General features: G+C 39.7%; 1 protein-coding gene across 1 annotated transcript in view; it reads left to right on the forward strand.

Moving 5' to 3' along the window:
* Nucleotides 1-3,697: 3,697 nt before the first annotated feature.
* The window catches only part of capn5b (calpain 5b), a 47,274-nt gene continuing 32,068 nt past the window's right edge, over nucleotides 3,698-18,903 (forward strand). The window contains exons 1-2 of the mRNA XM_066646461.1: nucleotides 3,698-3,742; nucleotides 15,751-15,929. Coding sequence (XP_066502558.1) covers nucleotides 15,765-15,929 — 165 coding nt within the window. The 5' untranslated portion in view covers nucleotides 3,698-3,742; nucleotides 15,751-15,764. The remainder of the gene's footprint in view (nucleotides 3,743-15,750; nucleotides 15,930-18,903) is intronic.

An 18,903-nucleotide genomic window follows, 5' to 3' on the forward strand; every position in this document is an offset into this window, starting at 1 on the left:
TTTTTTCTATAATGGAGAACCTTTTGTGAATAACTGAAATCTGTGTTTTAATAAACAATGGTCATTGCTGCTCTAGACTGATGGCATTCTTTCTCACAGACCTGTCTTTATTTTTATATTTTTAGTTTACTACACTGTACAGCCATTACAGTAACATCCTTGTCTCTACACCCATTGCCCCTTTACACTCTGTTTTTCAATGGTCAGAACCCAGACCAGGTTGGACATATTAGTGTGTGTTGTGTGGTGGATCAGACACAGCAAATATTTTAAATTTTAAATACTGTGCCCATGCATTGGCCACTGTATTAGACACTCCTACCTTGCTTGGTCCATCTTGTAGCTGTAAAGTTAGAGACAGTAGCTCATATGTTGCTTCATGTAATATGAAGTCCTGTTTCATTCTTCACTCATCACATCTGTGGTCTTCCAGCCAGAATGACCAAGAACACCTGCTTATAAAATGAAATTTGGACTCAAATAATTAAGGATTAAGTGTACTTCAGAGATTCTGGACTGATTTAAGATGCATACCAAGCTTTCAAGGTCTGGACTATATGGAGATATTGTCTTGCCTGCCTTAAATGTGCCTGTTTAAGAACATTCACTGCCCATTTTGTCTAGGTACATTAAGATTTCTCTTTCCACTCGTCACAAACTTTGATTGATGAAGTTGTCAGCTCATCAGGTCAAGGGCTAAGGTAAAGTGAACACTATTCATCTTACTGTATATCCTGCAGCAGGCAGCTCAGATATCCCTCACGTGGTTGACATGATCATGTCCGTACGGTCATACGGTCACACAGACATGATCAGGGCAATGTACTTCAAATGCACTTGCTTTGGTTGAGTCCAGTCAATTTTTATTGTATAGTGATATTACATCCTGATGGTGTCACAAAGCAGCTTTACAGATTTTGAGAACTGAAACAAAATCTAAATTAATATCCCCAGGTGAGCAAGCTAAAGGTGACAGTGGCAAGGACAAACTCCATCGAAGCAGGGAGCAGGTAAAAGCTGCCTTGGAGTCTGTATATATTGTGAAGGTCTTTAGTTAAGGTCTGTGCTGAATCAGTCCCATCATATATCCAGGAGCTGCTGCATGTTGATGTAGTGTGAAGGTACGAAGTGTAGCAGATACTGGGAATGGATGGAAGATAACACGACTCAAGGCTGGTGAGCTGCCAGTCTTCCATCATTGTCCCCTGGAGAGGAGGGTCGACATTAACTTTAAGGCAGGAGAGAGGTGGCATTAGTTCAGATAGTATGTATGGATTTTGTCAGCTACTAAAGACGTTTGCTGTTTCTGTCATACAGAAGACTGTCAGTTCTTGTTTAGACTGATGCTGCTGCTGTTGGAACAATACCTCCCATGTTCAAAACAGAAAAGGGGAGAAAAAATGGTTCTTTACTTATACTGGTAGTCTATGTAAAATGTTTTATTAAAAGTTATTTTGTATCTACAGAATTATGCATTTTCCCTCAAGAGCCATATGTCAAAGCCCACAATCATTTAGGACCAGGGAAAAGTGGGAATGGTCAGTTTTTTTATGGGAACTGTCCAGGGTGCTGATTGTGTCAGTGTTTGTTCGTGGTCTGTTTATTGCACACTCCACAGACTCCAGTCTTCAGTCAAAAGCTAGCTTTTGGGTTATGGGAACTTAGCCACTGCTTCTATTGGAACTGCCATTAGACACCTCAACATTTTTGGAGGAGAATGCTAAATTCCCAGTTCTTATATGTTTTATCCACTCAGAGAGAGTCAAGCCAGTTGTGCTCTCCTGGACTCATGTTCCTTAGATAACTGAGGCATCATGTGAGATCAAATACATCATCTGAATAGGGTCAATGCCTATACAGCAGTATTAAAAAAACTACAAGGAGGATGTTGTTGAGGTAGGAGAGACCTAGCACAGGTACCTGAGGCTCCTTTCTACTACTCACCCACACAAGTTTGTGATGTGCAATTTGTACTGACATCACAGCTTACTGAACTGACCACACAACACATTTAAAAACATCCATCTCTCAAGTTATCAAAGTCTCTGATTCTGTCTCATATTTGCTTCCTTTTTTTCCTAAGTGTTTTATGTGATGCATGAAGAATTCTGGGTGAGTGAAGGTCTCAAAGGATTCCCCAGACAAATCCTTAGTTTTCTCAGAAGCAAACAATGTCTTCCTCAGCAGCATTTAAAGGATCTTACAAAAACAGGACTTCAGTGTTGGAACAACCAAGAAATGTAGGTTTTCTCTGCCATTCTTGGCCTTGAGACATTGCTAAAATGTCATTTATGCAAAGTACCTTTTTATAAGGTATTAAAAGCTATTTGACTGCTAATGGCAACCCCTTGTGGAGCTCTTACAGTCTGCTAAATGTGAGTAAGTAAGTTCCAGTAGGATATTTGCATGTAAAAAGTAACAGTTCTCATATGCATGGTTCTAATAAGAAACAGATTACAGAACCTTTAAATTATGTAGAGGAAAGCAATGTAAAAAAGTCTGCATATTTTAAGGTGGAATGGTAGGTTTCTTTAAGAAGCTGACTTTACTTTGTTCATGTTTGATGTTTAATTTGTTATAAATTTACTTTCATTCATGGGGTTTCCTGAATCTGGAGTCAGTTCCATATTACATAAGCCGATATTATATGGAGTTTACTATGGAGTAGGAATAGAACAATATCCTCATTTCTTTTCATGATTTTCATTGTTAGGAGGTCCCTCCGCTTCAGATGCTGTTCCTTATGGCTCTGCACACAGAGAAATACTAAGCCGATTTGGACTGAGACCCTTAGTTTTTTCTCCATTTACCAAATCAGGGTCGTGTACAAACACCGGAACTTTTTCCAGCGCACAACACACCAGAGAGCTAGCAAACAATTTTTAAATTAAAATTGCGAGTGTTGTTTTTAAGGCGTACAATGTCCACTATCCAGTAGCACTATTCCACTGATAGATTCTATAGATCAAAGGTGGTTGTTCATTGTTCATGTCCAAGTACATTGCAGTGAGGATTTGATTACATTTGGTCAAATAACACTCCAATTCATTCAGAGAATGTGGTTGCACTGCTGAAGAGCCCAGTGCTGGAAATCTTTACACCACTATGGCCAACAGATGGCACTGGGCATGGTGACCTCAGGAACATGTGCGAGTCCAGAGCAGCCCAGTTTATGGCATTCTTTTCTGTGAGGGGGTGCTCAGGGGGGGCTGTTTTAGCGGGGACTGAACATTAAAGCAGCGGATTTCCACCGGGTGGAAGAGGTGTCTACACACTTTTGGACATATAGAGAATGTGGATGTGCGTGAGTTGCGTGTGTGTGTGTAAATGTGCATACGTGTGCCCATCTGTTCTGCACATGCTCAGATGACGAGGCTCGTAGCCCCGCCCTGCGCGCGCGGCAGTGCTGATCTGCAGCCGGATACAGCGAGCAGTGCGTCGTAGGGAGGGAGAGAGAGAGAGAGAGAGAGAGAGAGAGAGAGAGAGAGAGAGAGAGAGAGAGAGAGAGAGAGAAAGGGGGGGGGGTGAAACGAGAGAGGAGAATAGAAAGCAGAAACGGGAAGAGAAAAAGAGGGACGAGGGACTAGAAGGGGAGGGTAGAGAAAGATTGGGAGAGAGAGAGTGTGTGAGAGAGAGAGAGAGAGAGAGAGAGAGAGAGAGAGAGAGAGGAGGTTCGCAGCTGCTGGATCTCCGGAGGAGGAGCGAAGAGAAGACGGCACCGCGGGACCGGAGCTCGGCTCAGGTAGCCTTTCACCCCCGCTCTCGCTGCTTTACACGGACGGCCGAGATTTACTAGGATTCAGAGCAGCTGATTTACTGTATTTCACGGTGTTTACGTTATTTAAAAGGCGCACGCGGCAATAAAGCTTCGGGCTGGACGTGCGGGTGACCCGGAGGGAGCTTGCGAATGCAAATGGACATAATGTAATCGCAATTGCAATTGTTTAGCGTCCCTGTATTTGCAGGCGTTTCTACATTATAGGCGACAGACTCACAATGTTCGTAGCAGTAGGCACCGCTCTTTGGAGCTACTCGCCACACAGTGCAATGGTCAGTTGCATGAATAATAGGTGGGGGACTGACCAACACCCACGCGCTTTGATAAGTTTGACCACCGGCGTGGGCTCCGTGCAAAACCGCTGCATTACGACTATAGCCTCAGAGGGTACCCATTTACCTACGAGGGTTGAGTGTAAACCTAATGCAGTGGCATGTGTGTACACTGCTGAGACTTTACTGTAAGGCTTCATGACACCTACACGAGCCTGACATGATTTATAAAGGCTAATTCCATTAAGTCTTCCAGTGTTTTGTTCAAAGTCCCTCTGAAAAGTTGTATGCTGAAAGAAGCATTTCTAGTCTGTATGTTTCTGGAGGTTTATGTCAGTAGATATGCTTATGTTGGTGCTATGTAATCTTATGAACTGTGGCCTTGAGTAAAGTTTGTATAGTAAAAATACTACACTGAAGCCTGTACAGTGACATCTGTTATGTAAGAGTTGTAATACTCCACGCATTATTATTTTTACCAACTAGAGATACTTTCTCTCATTTTGTTTTCCCCTGTAAATCTGCTCTTTTCTGATTGGTTGTTGCTATTGTTGTTATTTTTTCTAATGCTAGGGTTTAGACTATTCTCAGAGATGTGGAGACTGAGGAGAGAGGGCAGGACAGGGCACATGACATATGCATTCATGCAGTGTCTGCAGTGACAGGGCTGGGATACCCTGAGCTGGAGTGGGTGGGGGAGGGGAGAGATGGGGAGGGTGTGTGTGTGTGTGTGAGTAAGGGAGGGGGGTTCTACCAACCTCCTCAGTGCCAACATACTATTTCCTCCTCTCAGCCAACCGCTGCGCCTCTTTCTTCCTATCGCTTCTCTCTGCCTTCTTTTTCGTGCTCGGTTTGCTCTCTTTCTCGTGCTCTGTGATGATTCTCTTGCTCTCCATCTCTCTCTTTCTCCCTCTGTCCCTCTGTCTTTTTCAAATGTTAAGTCACTCACTCCCTCTTTTCAGACCCTTTTCTTTCTATTGGGAGAAAAGCGAATGTCAAATTCTGATCATCATTCTTGCTCCCGAACTTTTTTTTTTTATCTCCATCACTCTTTCCTTGCTCACCATTTTACTTCTCTTGCTCTCCCACTCTTTCTAAGGTCTAATATCTGAGGTTTTTTTTTTTACATTTTTCTGGCTGACTTTCATTCTCTCTCCATTTTTGTTTTTCTCTCATTTTTCCTCTTCTCTTCTGTGTTGTATTGCTTTCGTTCACACTGACCGTTTGACTGACCGTTTGCTCTCTCTCTGTCTCTCTCTCTCTCTCTCTCTCTCTCTGGTTGCCCTCTATCCTATTACTTCCTCAGTTTGGGCCTTTGCACTAATATGCTGGAAGACCTTATACTACATCAATTTGCCCATGTGCTTGTAACGTTTAATGAGGATGTGGTCTGTAAACTGAATTCAGCATCTTTCAACTGCTTTAAACCCTCTGATTCAAGAATGATTATTTCATTGTAAGGGTTTACTTTTCTCTACAATGAATTATTTAATAACTGCTGTCAAACTAATATGTAATGCACTTGTCACCAACACAGATGGATATATACAGGATTCCTAGAGTTAAAACAGCACCTATAAGGAGTGTGCAAATCACAAATATTTTTTTTTATTTTCAATTATTTTGTAAAAACTTGTATCATTTTTAAGGCAACAATTTGTTAAAGTCATATTACTGATGTGTGCTTGAAGACAGGGGAATGTTCACTTAGAATGTGATGCTGTTTCAGAAGAGAAAAAGAACAGATGACATATTTTGTAGAAAATTGTACAGGAGCCTCAACAAATAAATATGTCATTCAGGGCTTTGTCCACATGTGACTTTTATTATTATTATAATGTTTTTGTTAAATATTTAAAAATTTGAATTTGATTCCAACAACACATTTCAAAAAAGTTAGGGCTGTGGCCCAATTATTACTGTGTGTATTACCTCTTCTCAGTTCTCAACATTTACGGTGTTGTTAAAAGGAGACCAACTGCTGTAGTTCTGAAAGTGAAGTTTTCTGGTTCTTGCTTGTTATGGGAAATCAGCTGCTCAACAGCTCAGGGTCTCTGTTATAGTTTTTTTCCCATAATAAACCAATGGTTTTCAACGACAAATCTGGACTAGTTTAGTACACTGATTCTTCTACTAAGGAGCCATGCTGTTGTAAATCCACGCTGAATGTTGGCTTGTTGTACTGTGGTAAGCAAGGCCTTCCAAGAATAAGACGTTGTCTAGATATCAGCCTGTTTCTCTGAAGTTTTATATAATGTTCAGCATTAATAATGCTTGTACAGATGTGACTTCAGGCCCAGAGAATGTGGCAGCACTTCTGCATCCTGTTTATATATGTTTTTTTCTTTGTATCACAGAGATTTGATTTGAATTTGTGGATGCAGCAATGGACTGTGTTCACAGACAAGGGTTTTGGGAAGTGTTTCTGAAACTGTGGAATGATTTCCACTAAAAAACATGTCTGTTTTTAATTCAGTACCACTTTAGAGCCTGAAGATCACAGTAAGCCAGTATTGCTTTTAGGCCTTGTCCCTTGCATACAGAGAGTTCTCTGGATTCTTTCAGTCTTTTAATGATTTCAGTCTTTTCAGCATTGTAGATGATAAAATCCCAAAGTTAAATATTATTTTAAGTTGCCCACACACTCGTTCAAAGAATGGTGAGCCCCTCCCCATCTTTAATTGTGAAAGCCTCAGCCTTTCTTAGATGTTTTTTTGTTGTTGTTTATTGATTGATTGTGGATTGATTGATTGTAGCGTTACACAGTTGTACCTTTTGTCTTTTTTATGCTCAGTTCCGAATATTTTGGGTTGTGTTGCTGGTACCAAATTCTAAATGGGCAGCTATATTTTGAACAAAGAGTAACATTTCTCAGTTATTACAACATTTCAAATATTGTCTTTGAATTATTTGCACATAATTGCATTCTGTTTTATTTAAATTGTGCACACCGTCGCAACTTTTCTGGAAATGGGTTTCATACATGAATGGCTGTTTTGACCAGAGCTAAAATAAATAAAGTGTGGTCTGGACATGGCTATACACATTTCTGTCTCTTCCAATAAGAAAACAGGAAAGCAGTGTAACTGCCAAAGTATTGAAGTATTTTAGGCCCACTTCTACACTAAATACTATTTCAGTTTGAACTCACTGGCTCTTCTTACAGTATTAAAGTTTGAAACATGGTCAGTCAGTAAAGTATATTGCACAGTGTTTGTAAAAATGTAGAGTGTGTACCCTCCATCTCCAGTGATCTTTATATATCTGCTTGTGAGGCAATGTGAAATGCCTGCTGCTTAAGTTATCCCTTCCTGAGAGAGAGAGAGAGAGAGAGAGAGAGAGAGAGAGAGAGAGAGAGAGAGAGAGAGAGAGTGGAGTAGTCTCACTGATGTCACGAGTCAGTCACGAGATGAGGCCAGCACCATCTGCCATGCTGACTCCCCACTGCACTGCTTTCATTTCCCCAGGTGCTCCAGAGCTCCAGTCAAGACCGCAGTGGAGTCAAAGTCAACCCAGCACTGCTCCAACTCCAGAACCACTACTAACATATGCTCCATAATCCTTCCTATTTGGATGGAGATTGAGAAAATACAGGAACAAATTATTACAGTTTCATATTTCTATCTAGACACAAGTCTCTTCAGGTGCAGGTTTATAACCCCTTAAACTCTAATGGTCAGTATGTGTGCCCAAACGTCATTTCTGTGATGGCCTATGAGTCTTAAGGCTGTGTAACATACTGTACATAGTTTTATAAAAAATACTAAATATAATGCCTTAGAAAGACATTTTTTTTATTTCACATTTTACCCAGGGGCAACTTTTATATGTCACTATCTAACATTATTTTACAAGATTTTCTTCCTTATTTGTTCATAGTCACCTATAGGCAAAGCACAGCATCACTAAGCTGGGAGGATGAAGGCAACACACAAGACTCGTGAAACCAGCCACTGCCTCTTTTTGAACTACAGCTAATGCATCATAATTGGACAGCTCTTATTTAATCTTACTCACCACTTTCAGCACTGCAGTGACACTGAAGTTAGGGGTGGCATTTTAGTTTGTGTTGTGCAGACACAAGTGGATCAGACACAGCAGTGATGCTGGAGTTTTTAAACACTGTACCCAATCACTGTCCACTTTATTAGGCACTTGCTGGTCCTCCTCATAGATGCAAAGTCAGAGTGAGTAGCTCATCTGTTGCTGCAACGTTTGTGTTAGACACAGGATGCTTTTGGCTGGATGGTTTTGGTTGGCGGACTATTCTCAGTCCAACAGTGACACAGAGGGGTTTAAAAACTCCAGCAACACTGCTGTTTGATTTACTCTTACCATCACAGCACACACCACCACCCCCACAGTGTCACTGTCAGTGCAAAGATAATGAGTCACCAGCCAAATAATACATGCTCTGTGGTGGTCCTATGGGGATCAAGGGGGAAAGGAGCTTTCAGTGTATGCAGAGCAACAGATGGAATATAGTCACTAACAGAAAAATTACAAGGGGCTCAAATTCACAGTGGGTGTCACTACAATTATAAATATATGTATATATATATATATATATATATATATATATATATATATAATATAATATTAAATGTTATTATATATAAAAAACGTATATAATATACGTTTTTTTTCTTTTTTGTGTTTTATATTTGATGATAAACAGCTGAACATCCATATAGTATATTGCCTTTAGTGGCAGCAGAGGTCAAAACATACAACAATAATACCGTATTCTAACCCACTTGCACAGCAGTTCTTTAATCGCCTGTTCATTACGGCCTAATTGTCCTTCATTATCTGTGGTCATGTTTTGTTTGTAGCTATTGAGATTGAGCTGCTTTACACTCAAAGGACTGTTGCTGAATGTAACCGAATAATAAACCTTTAAGGGGTTAAGTGCAGTTAATTTTCACTGGTTAATGAGCTGCGTAATCCGCAGTAGAGTATAAGGCAAAGGTTGTGGAATCTCGTATGAAGCACATTGTGTAAAGCACTATAAATCGTGTGCCTCTGAAAATTCCTCCAGAGGAAGCTTTGCAGCAGCAGAATGACATCAGTCAGAGATTTTGTCATTAGTGCAGAAGCAGTGGACGCAGAGCTGAAGTCATAATTAATCAGAGCCGAGGTCTGCGAATGGAGATGAATAATTCACCGCAGCTCCGGCTCCTGCTCACAAAGCTCTGAAAGAGCCCTGATTGACAGACTGCCCAAGCATTTCACACACCTCACACCCACCGAGGGGAGCACAGGGGAATCAGCTCCCCAAAATATCTGCAATACATTAGCCTTTTATGTATGACACAGGACCATCTATCTGAAGAGGTGCTGAATGCTGTTACAATACACAAATTTTGAAAATGCACCAATACCGAGTGCACATTTGCAAAACATTACTCTGGCAAACCTCTGCTTCAATTTAATACACAAACATTTTTTTACATTATATGAAAATTACTTCAAGCATAAAACTATAGAAATGCTTCAAAATAAGACTGACAAATATTTCGTTTATTAGAGCTTAAAGGAACACTAGGTAGTATTTTAACCTTAAAATAAAATTGCAATTTCAACTTCCTCTGGGCTCAGAACTACAAAAACTGCCAAATGATACCTGCTCTTTGGTTGTCCTCTGGGTGTCTTGACCATGGAAGAACAGCATGAAAGCAGGATTACAAAGTATGCACAGCGATATGTGGACTATACTCTATAATTGTAGAATTGCAACGTGGTCCTGCATGGTCAGAGGGGCTAAGAGAATGCACAGTAAGTGTTGAAATTTCAAATAACTGTCCTGTTTTGTGGGCAGTGCTGAACAACTGTTGGCTGAATAAGTGCAGATACTCAACTCAACACAACTTTACTTGTAAAGCATTTAAAAAACAACAGAGGCTGCAACAAAGTGATGAACACTGCAGGTATGAAACAAAATATAAAACAGAACAGTAGACCAATAAAACAATATAATCAATAAACAGTAAAAAGTCGATTTAAATAAAACCATACACAAATAAGATACAAAAATAAAAAAATAAAAATTATGTTAAATTAAAATCCAAGGAATAAAAGTGGGTTTTGAGGCTGGTTTTAAAAGTGGAATGAATTGCTGGAAAGTGAAAGTGGTGTCAATGAAGAGGCCTGTCTAATAAAAATGTATGTATATATTTTTAGTGACATCGAATAAACCGTGAATTAAAAATATCCAATATATAGGGCATTTAACGGCTCCAGCTTTGTAAGTCATTCTCTTTTCATAAATACACAATTCTAGAGAAAATCACACTATTTTATTCCTAACTAAAAATAACAAAATTATTCAAACAGCCCATGTTCAACAGGTTCTGAAGGGATGTTTTAACAGTTATATGAGGATATAGGCCTGCAGTACAATTAGAGTTGTAAATGGGTGGAAAATTTCTGATAAATTTCCAGTAAATTACTGGTAACTTTTCATGGGAATTTTAGTTTGGGAACTTTGGAAATATACCAAAATGTAAACTTTCCATGGACATTTTGGGACTTTTGGGAATTTATTGGAATTATTTGGAAAATTTAAAGGAACTACATCATACACTTTTTTCAACAGCAGACATGAAGGCATAATACAAATAATAAACTATGACACCTATGATGTCATAGTTGATGCATGTGGCACATTTAACATTAAAGATAATGTTAAATAAGTACTTATTAAGTATTAATTCTTTGTTACAGAAACCTGTTGAGGCAAAAATTATTAAGTAATAAATGTAGCCACTGATAGCCTTGGTAAGCTAACCTCTTAGTAGCCTGCTAGCCTTGGTAAACTAGTCTCTTAAATGAAATAATTATGAATTAAGGGGTTGTGGTTTCAATAGCCCTTCAATGTGAAATGTGCCATGTGCCTGGGATTGAGGAGTAGCTTTGCTTTTCAGCTGTTTTAGTAACATATCTAATTATTTTAGCCAAGATTGTGCTTGAGTATATATATTTTTTACCAATATATGTTTCTCATTTAGTTTTTCACCTTTAGCTTTGAATTTTTCCATTTTATTCTCATTAATTCCCATAGTAAATTTCACAAATTTGAAAATTCCCAGAATATTTCAACCCTAACAGTAAATGTAAAATATATACAAAATGTGCCATTCCTGATGTTTATTGTGAATAGGAACAAGAGGTAATATGCTTCATGATACTAATTTAAACTCACCTGTGTGTTTTAAATGCTAATATTTCTGCTGTCTAGTAAGTTTAGCATGCACAGCTTGATTTGCCTTCAGGCAGAAAGCATCTACATAGTGTTAGCTTCTTTGAATAAAACCATTAACCATGCTGTAGTAGTAAATTCCCTATAGTTTCCTCATTAGGTCAAATCAATGATCTTTAATGCATTTATGTACCATAATGCCATGTTTTTAATCAGTTGGAATTAACAGAAATGATCTAATGGTTGTTATGTACCTACCTTTTATAATAATTTACTTCAGCTTGTAAAGTATACCCCTTGTGGGCAGTTGTCCACACTGTTTGTGTGGGGACAGTAGTGGAGGATGTGTGGGGACAGTGTGAGACAGTAGTGGAGGATGTGTGGGGACAGTGTGGGACAGTAGTGAAGGATGTGTGGGGACAGTAGTGGAGGATGTGTGGGGACAGTGTGGGACAGTAGTGAAGGATGTGTGGGGACAGTAGTGGAGGATGTGTGGGGACAGTGTGGGACAGTAGTGAAGGATGTGTGGGGACAGTAGTGGAGGATGTGTGGGGACAGTGTGGGACAGTAGTGAAGGATGTGTGGGAACAGAAGTGGAGGATGTGTGGGACAGTGTGGAACAGAAGTGGAGGATGTGTGGGGACAGTAGTGGAGGATGTGTGGGACAGTAGTGGAGGATGTGTGGGGACAGTGTGGAACAGAAGTGGAGGATGTGTGGGACAGTAGTGGAGGATGTATGGAGACAGTAGTGGAGGATGTGTGGGGACAGTGTGGGACAGTAGTGGAGGATGTATGGAGACAGTAGTGGAGGATGTGTGGGGCCAGTGTGGGACAGTAGTGGAGGATGTGTGGGACAGTAGTGGAGGATGTATGGAGACAGTAGTGGAGGATGTGTGGGGACAGTGTGGGACAGTAGTGGAGGATGTATGGAGACAGTAGTGGAGGATGTGTGGGGCCAGTGTGGGACAGTAGTGGAGGATGTGTGGGACAGTAGTGGAGAATGTGTGAGGACAGTGTGGGACAGTATTGTTGCAGTAGTGAGGGATCTGTTGAGCAGGTGCTCTTCCTTCAGTGTGGCCTGTCTCTGCCCTGCTGCCCGCTGGCTGGAGTGTGTGCTACTAAGACTAACAAGATTAGAGGCAGTCTTGCTTTATCCCTCCAACATATCTCCCTGGCAACTAGAATTTGTTGCTAGCCACTTATGGCAATGGAAGAAGTCCCCTCTTGTCTCGTCCTCTCTGAAGGTAATGATCAGATCGATGTGTGCAGGGACCGAAAACCAGCCCCGTGAAAATGTATACTGTCATAGCAAACCAGGGCCGCCAGACTGAGCTCTGAGGGGGAGGCAGGTAGAGGGAATATATGAGAGGCTTGCTTCGCATGAGTGAGGGTTAATGCTGTTAAAGGGGGATTCAAATAGTTTTTTGACATTTTGGCATGTACACATTGTTAGGATGTCAGTACAGTCGTTGTAAAATGCTCTGTCCTAGAAACTTGCAGAATCTGAACTGTTTACACAAGCAGTGATAAGAACCAGAATTCTGAAAGCTGCCTCACTGAAAGAAAGAAATACAAAATTCACATTAATAAAGGAAATGTGAAGTAGTTTTCAGATATAACACATTTTTTAATCTATAGGTTACAGGTTACAGTGCTATAAACATTCCATATACATTCCATATAAAAACTGAGGTTGTTTTGGAAGGTAAAAATAAAGGCCCTGTTATTGACGTAGACCAGTGCTTTTCAAACTTTTAAGACCATTATCAAACCAAAACCATTTTTTTACCACAGAAACATGTGGCCCATGGTTCTTCCTCTGTTCCAGGGGCATACGGCAAAACCTTGCTTGAATTTTTGCATGTTTTTTGTTGCTTTTTATTTACCTGAAATTTGCACGCTTAACACAAAATTATCTAAAATAATTATTAAAAAATATAGCCAGAATACAAACTGAATAAACTGAACTGAATAAATAATACAAATAAACTGAATGTTTTAAACACAATTATACATTCATGACAACATACAAAATTTATGGGCAATAAGCATTTTGAAAGAAATAAAAACCAGAAGAGGTCAATTTAATATCAGTTATGTGCTTTAATAGACTCCAGGTGAAAACAGCGCCCGGGGGCAGGTGAAGGAGGGGCGGCGCTGTGTTAAACCTAGTTTTAGGGCTGTAATGACAAAAGGAATGGCCACATTTTTCTTTAGCCGAGTGTTTTCTTCTATTTTGTCTTCATGTGTACAGAATTCTCGCTTAGTTTTTCTCTGTTTTTCTCTATTACGCAGGCTTTGTCTCGTTTGGTTTGTTTTTCTCGTTTTTGCTTTTATAATAAAATCCAAATTGCTCACATCTATCTCTAGCCTTTGCTTATGTCCAGTAAGCAACTGAAACTGGGCTTTCTTTGCACGGATTTCTCAAAAAACTAGGGGATCGCATTCGCATGCTGTGTCCCCACCCACCCACGGTTCCCTTACAGACTTAATCAAGTATGGTGTATGCATAGCACGTTGTATTTTTCTACAACACCAATGAATTTCATTGGGGCATAATTAAGAAAAATGAAACATTATGCAATTTACACATAAAATAGATTTTCAGTTATGAATAAATCCCTTAATTAAGTACTAAACTTTTTGAGGTAATTTGGCGTACCACCAATACTTTCCTCAATTTGCAAAATGAAAAAAATCTGAGACCTTTTCAGATTTAAATTCATGAGTATGATCACCACCAGCAATGATTTAACAATTTTCTCTATATTTAGAATGGAAAAGCTGATGAGTTGAAAATCCTTTAATAGAACCCAGTGGCCAGATGCTTCAGAAATTGCCAATTAGCTTCTATTATAACTGTGCTTTGAGATTTCCGTTGTTTTTTTGCCTGAGTGCAGGGGAAACACTGTCATTGGTAAATGATCGTATTGCACAGATGCAGCAGCTAGAGACTGGGCTGGAAAATGCTGGAGTATCTCTTTAGTGTTTGCTTTGTGTTCGGGCAGCTTGGCTTTAATTACGGTGATATATTTGTGTGTGTTTTCTAAACCCTCTGGAGTGTTTGCAGTAGGATTTCAGCATGAATGGCACCGGTTAATTGGACAGAGGCGTGTTTGAGTTCCTGTCCATATTGATGGCAGGTGTGTGAATAGGGAGGGAGAGTGTAATAGGGCTGTGATTGAAATTGAACATGAGCAATTTGTCACCAGGAGGGACAGGCTATGAAGAGGCGATAACTCACCCTCAGGTCAGTTAAATGCCAGAATAGGCAATGAATCCATCATGGTCACTTTGAATGTCCGTAAGTATGAATATGCATTCTCTGATTAGAAACACAACACTGCTTCCATGCAAGGGTCGTTCCATTTAGAACACAGGATCTATGAGAAGTCAGATTGTGAAATACGGTTTTGTTCTGTGGCTGTTGTAGAGCGCCATTACTAGAAATGGTAACTTAGTCGGAGGAAGAGAAACAATCTGAACGTCAGTGTTTTAGACATTTCTAACGGCCTGTGCATCATGAAATGTTCACACAATTGCTATACAGTAAAATATAGTCAGATAAAAACTGAGTTAAATCATTTGTATTTCAGGGATAATTTCTGGATTCATACATTTCAGCATAAATATATGTTTAATTTATTTATTCAAGTACCATACTGTGTGCAACCCATTCGGCAGCCATTAAGCAGAAGTTGTTTATCCTTTGGTGATTTAGCTACTAAACAACTTTATTCCCTACAAAAGTCTGTCACTCCACCATTTATTTTACCCTCGTTTAATTCTCTGCTGAAAACTCATTCAGATGTGTGTGTGTGTGTGTATGTGAGTGTGTGTGTGTGTGTGTGTGTGTGTGTGTGTGTGTGTGTGTGTGTAAGACCTGTGAAGGACAGGAGTATGTCCTGCCTTGCGCCCAGTAATTCTGTACAGGCCCCAGACCCACCATGCTCCTGAACTAGATAAGCGGTTATAGACGAATGAATGAATGAATGAAGACTCGTTCACTATGTGATCAGTGCTCCTGTTTGGATAGAATGTGTTGTGTAGCTGTATCTAGTGTGGTTATTCTATTTATTTTATTTTAAATAAACTTGAGCATGGGAAAGTGCCCCATAAATAAAAGTGGTGATGATAGTGATTGCTTTTTCATTATTATTTTGTATTAAAGCTTTCGTGGGAGACGTGCTTTTGGTGTTTCAAAACAATCAGTAGTATTTTTCCATACCTCCAAAGTTCTGTTTCCAGCTTCTTTGTTCTGGTTTTAAAAGGTTCTCATACACATTCTTTCAGTCCCTTAGCCCTGACTTGTCGGGATGATTTATACTCTGGTGGTATTCTAGCTCTTGCATCAAGGCCCATTTTCTCAAAGTATTTTAATATATGGTTTCACTGGATTCTGTGTTTTTCCTTATGACAGTTCTCTTCAGAAACATGTCCAGGAAATGAACTTAATTTTGCGTCAGTAATGTCGTAAAATCTACTTACTTTTCCTATAGCTGCAGCTTGAAGGATGTTCTCGTCGGTGAAGGCCTTTGAGGGGCAGCAGTACTCCACCCTGAAGAAGCAGTGTTTACAGAGTGGGACCCTGTTTGAAGACCCTCTGTTCCCCTCTGTGGATGACTCTCTCTTTTACCAGGGAAACCGCATAGGACGAGTTCACTGGAAAAGACCCAGAGTGAGTCTCTCTCTCCAGCCTCTAAAAGCCTTACATATAAAACCTTTCAAAACCTGCAATCACTGATCATATTTATATGCCTAATACCAAACACCAGAATGCATTTTTAGATATTTTATTCAATGTTATGTTGTGTAACTGTGTTTATTTGTTCAAGCTAAAGCCTGCTATTACTTTACAATTATGGGCTTGTTCATTACTAACATATCGCCTCTGTCCAATTAAAAACATGTATCTCCAGTTTTGTGGATTTTAACTTTCCAACATTATTTGACCACAGCATCTGTCCTTCACAGTGTGAAAATTTCATGATGAATGGACCAATAGGAATGCTCCAAATTTATTTGCCATAAAATATTTTTTACATTGACTTCCATTGAAACTTAAGAAGGGTTTCCCCTTCTCCTGTAAAGTTATTATTTTATGAGATACATGTTTTTATTGGACAGCGACAATATTAGAACCATTTTATACATTCACCTTCAGCCAATGTGTTGTCACACACATCACTGATTTATGTGATTCCAAATGTTTGACTGGTAGTGTACAGTGATTTATTGACTTTACTGAAGCCAGGGCTTGCTAAATATTTTCTTCCCCTGACCATTTGTCTCTTTGACTTCAAAGCCTGCTGTGGAGGTTAAATCATCTCATGTAGCTTACACAGTAGGTGGGTTAGGAGTAATTTGTTCTCCTTTCTTGGTGTAGAACAATCCATGCGACATGCACAAGGACAGAGGGCTCTGAAGGATATTTAAACGATTAGCTTAATTTGGTCGGTTATAGGGCTGCCTTGTATGGAACAAGATCAGACATTGCAAACATATTACTAAAAACTGCTATTCTGTATACCCAGCAAAAGAACACTTTCACATTGCTGACAGTTAATATCATGATTAATATCCACTGCTCTTCAATATTGGCCTTTTCTACAAAATTCTCAACTTTGGACCCATGCCTTTTACCAGCTTGAACATATCTACACTCCATATTCTCTATTCAACATTTACAATTCACCATTCACCATCCATCATTCGCCACCCACCATCCACCCACTGACCTTCCATTATCCATCATTCCCCACCCAACATCCACCATTCACCATTAACTATCAACCATCCAACGTCTACCATCCAAAATGCTCCATTTGCTACCCAACATCCACCATCTACCATTCGCTTTCCACCATCCAACAACCACCATTCATCAGTCACCATTGACCGTCTATCATCCTCCATCATCTGTCCAACCACCAACATTCAATTGATTTTTTTACAGTTCATATTGTAATGAAATTAGTCATTATTTATAGAACTTCTGTGTATTATATGATTTTGTTGCTGCTTCAGTGCCCATCAACACAACTTAACAGTTGTAAAATCACTGCAACGCTAGCCTTGTCTTGGTTATTTTTGATTCTGTAATGTGTTTGGCTTAGGGAGACATGAGCTCTGCTTCTAAACTGATCATAAAGAAGAAACAGGAATCAATGAACTAGAATGTATTGTTTGCTACATAAGCATAGCTGTCATTCTTTTGTTGAATGAAATGGTTTGCTTCCTTTTTAAGCAACGTGATGTTGGTTGGGCCTGTTATGTCATCGATTCTCTGGAGATGCTAAGAGCCGCAGGCACAGCAGCGAGATGATAGTAGGACAGCATAGTAGAAAACATATATAGACACATTTATAGCCCTGCAGTTAAAATGAGAGAGAGTGACTGTAAATGCAAAACATTCTCCCCTGCTTACAATGCCCAGGGGCAGGCTGAGTGTCAGGACTGTCCGAGTCAATCATCCCTCACACATACGCCCTCCATCCTGAAATCCTGCCTACCCCCCAGCATCTCTCTCTCTCTCTCTCTCTCTCTCTCACTCACTCACACAGTCAGACATTTACTTTCTTGTGGGGACCCAGCTGAACGTTCTGGTCCGGAGCCCCCAGACTGCTCCTTCTGCATCGCCATCGTTATTTATCACTGCTAAAACAGAGCCAGACAGCATGGCCGATTCTGCCTGCTCTGCAATACAACACACCACCAAGTCCTCAATCAGCAGCACCACAGCTCCAAAAGGAATCGCTGGAAGAACAGATAACTGGAATACACTCTGCCTACAAGTTTTCAGACCCATGGGCAACTTTCAGCTGTAAATAATTCTTTTAGAACAGTTTTGGCAAAAGTATGACACCCAGGTATATAGTGACCCCATGGTTACCATGTCCAATTCCAAATGTTAGTTAGAGAGTTATAAAATCCACCAGAATATGGTTGTGGAGCAATGGAACTGAGTTCTCTAGATCTCAGCTTTTGTCCAGGACCATGGTGCAGCATAAAACAAAATTACAACAGTACACAAAATACATAAAGTGTAAACAAAAGATCAGAAAATCAATACAATAAATTTGAAAAATATTTAGAATAAAGCACAATAGACACTGTTGGCCACACCCACAATTGCAAGATGGAGGACATTACACACCAAAAATATTGTCCCCAAAACAAGGATGACTGAGGAGAGGCTTTCTCTGAGGAGAGGTTTTCTCCAAGATGTGCTCCTCAGTTCTCCAGAAGCCAGTAGGAAGGCAACAATGTCACATAATGCTGTTAAACCAATATTTGTGTGAGCAAGTAGCAAAACATAAAACATATCCAAAGTAAATAGCTTGCCTTGTTTGCTCCAAAATAGAGGACTGTTAACTGTCCCTACAGTTGTTGTGACCACCCTAACCATAGATGTCTGACCACTCTATTTATAGACACACAGGACTGAGCAGCTCAGACACTACCCACAGCACTAAATATATTAGGTGAACAGTTTTAAAATGTCTTTGTGTAACATATAATTTAATTAAAATTCTAAAATTCTCCTGCTGTTTTGTCATTTTTGGTACAGTTTGCATAGTATTACAAAAATGACATGTCTTTATATATATATATATATATATATCCATCCATTATCTGTAACCGCTTATCCA

Source organism: Hoplias malabaricus, chromosome 15, assembly GCF_029633855.1.
Source record: "Hoplias malabaricus isolate fHopMal1 chromosome 15, fHopMal1.hap1, whole genome shotgun sequence".
Classification (NCBI taxonomy): Eukaryota; Metazoa; Chordata; class Actinopteri; order Characiformes; family Erythrinidae; genus Hoplias; species Hoplias malabaricus.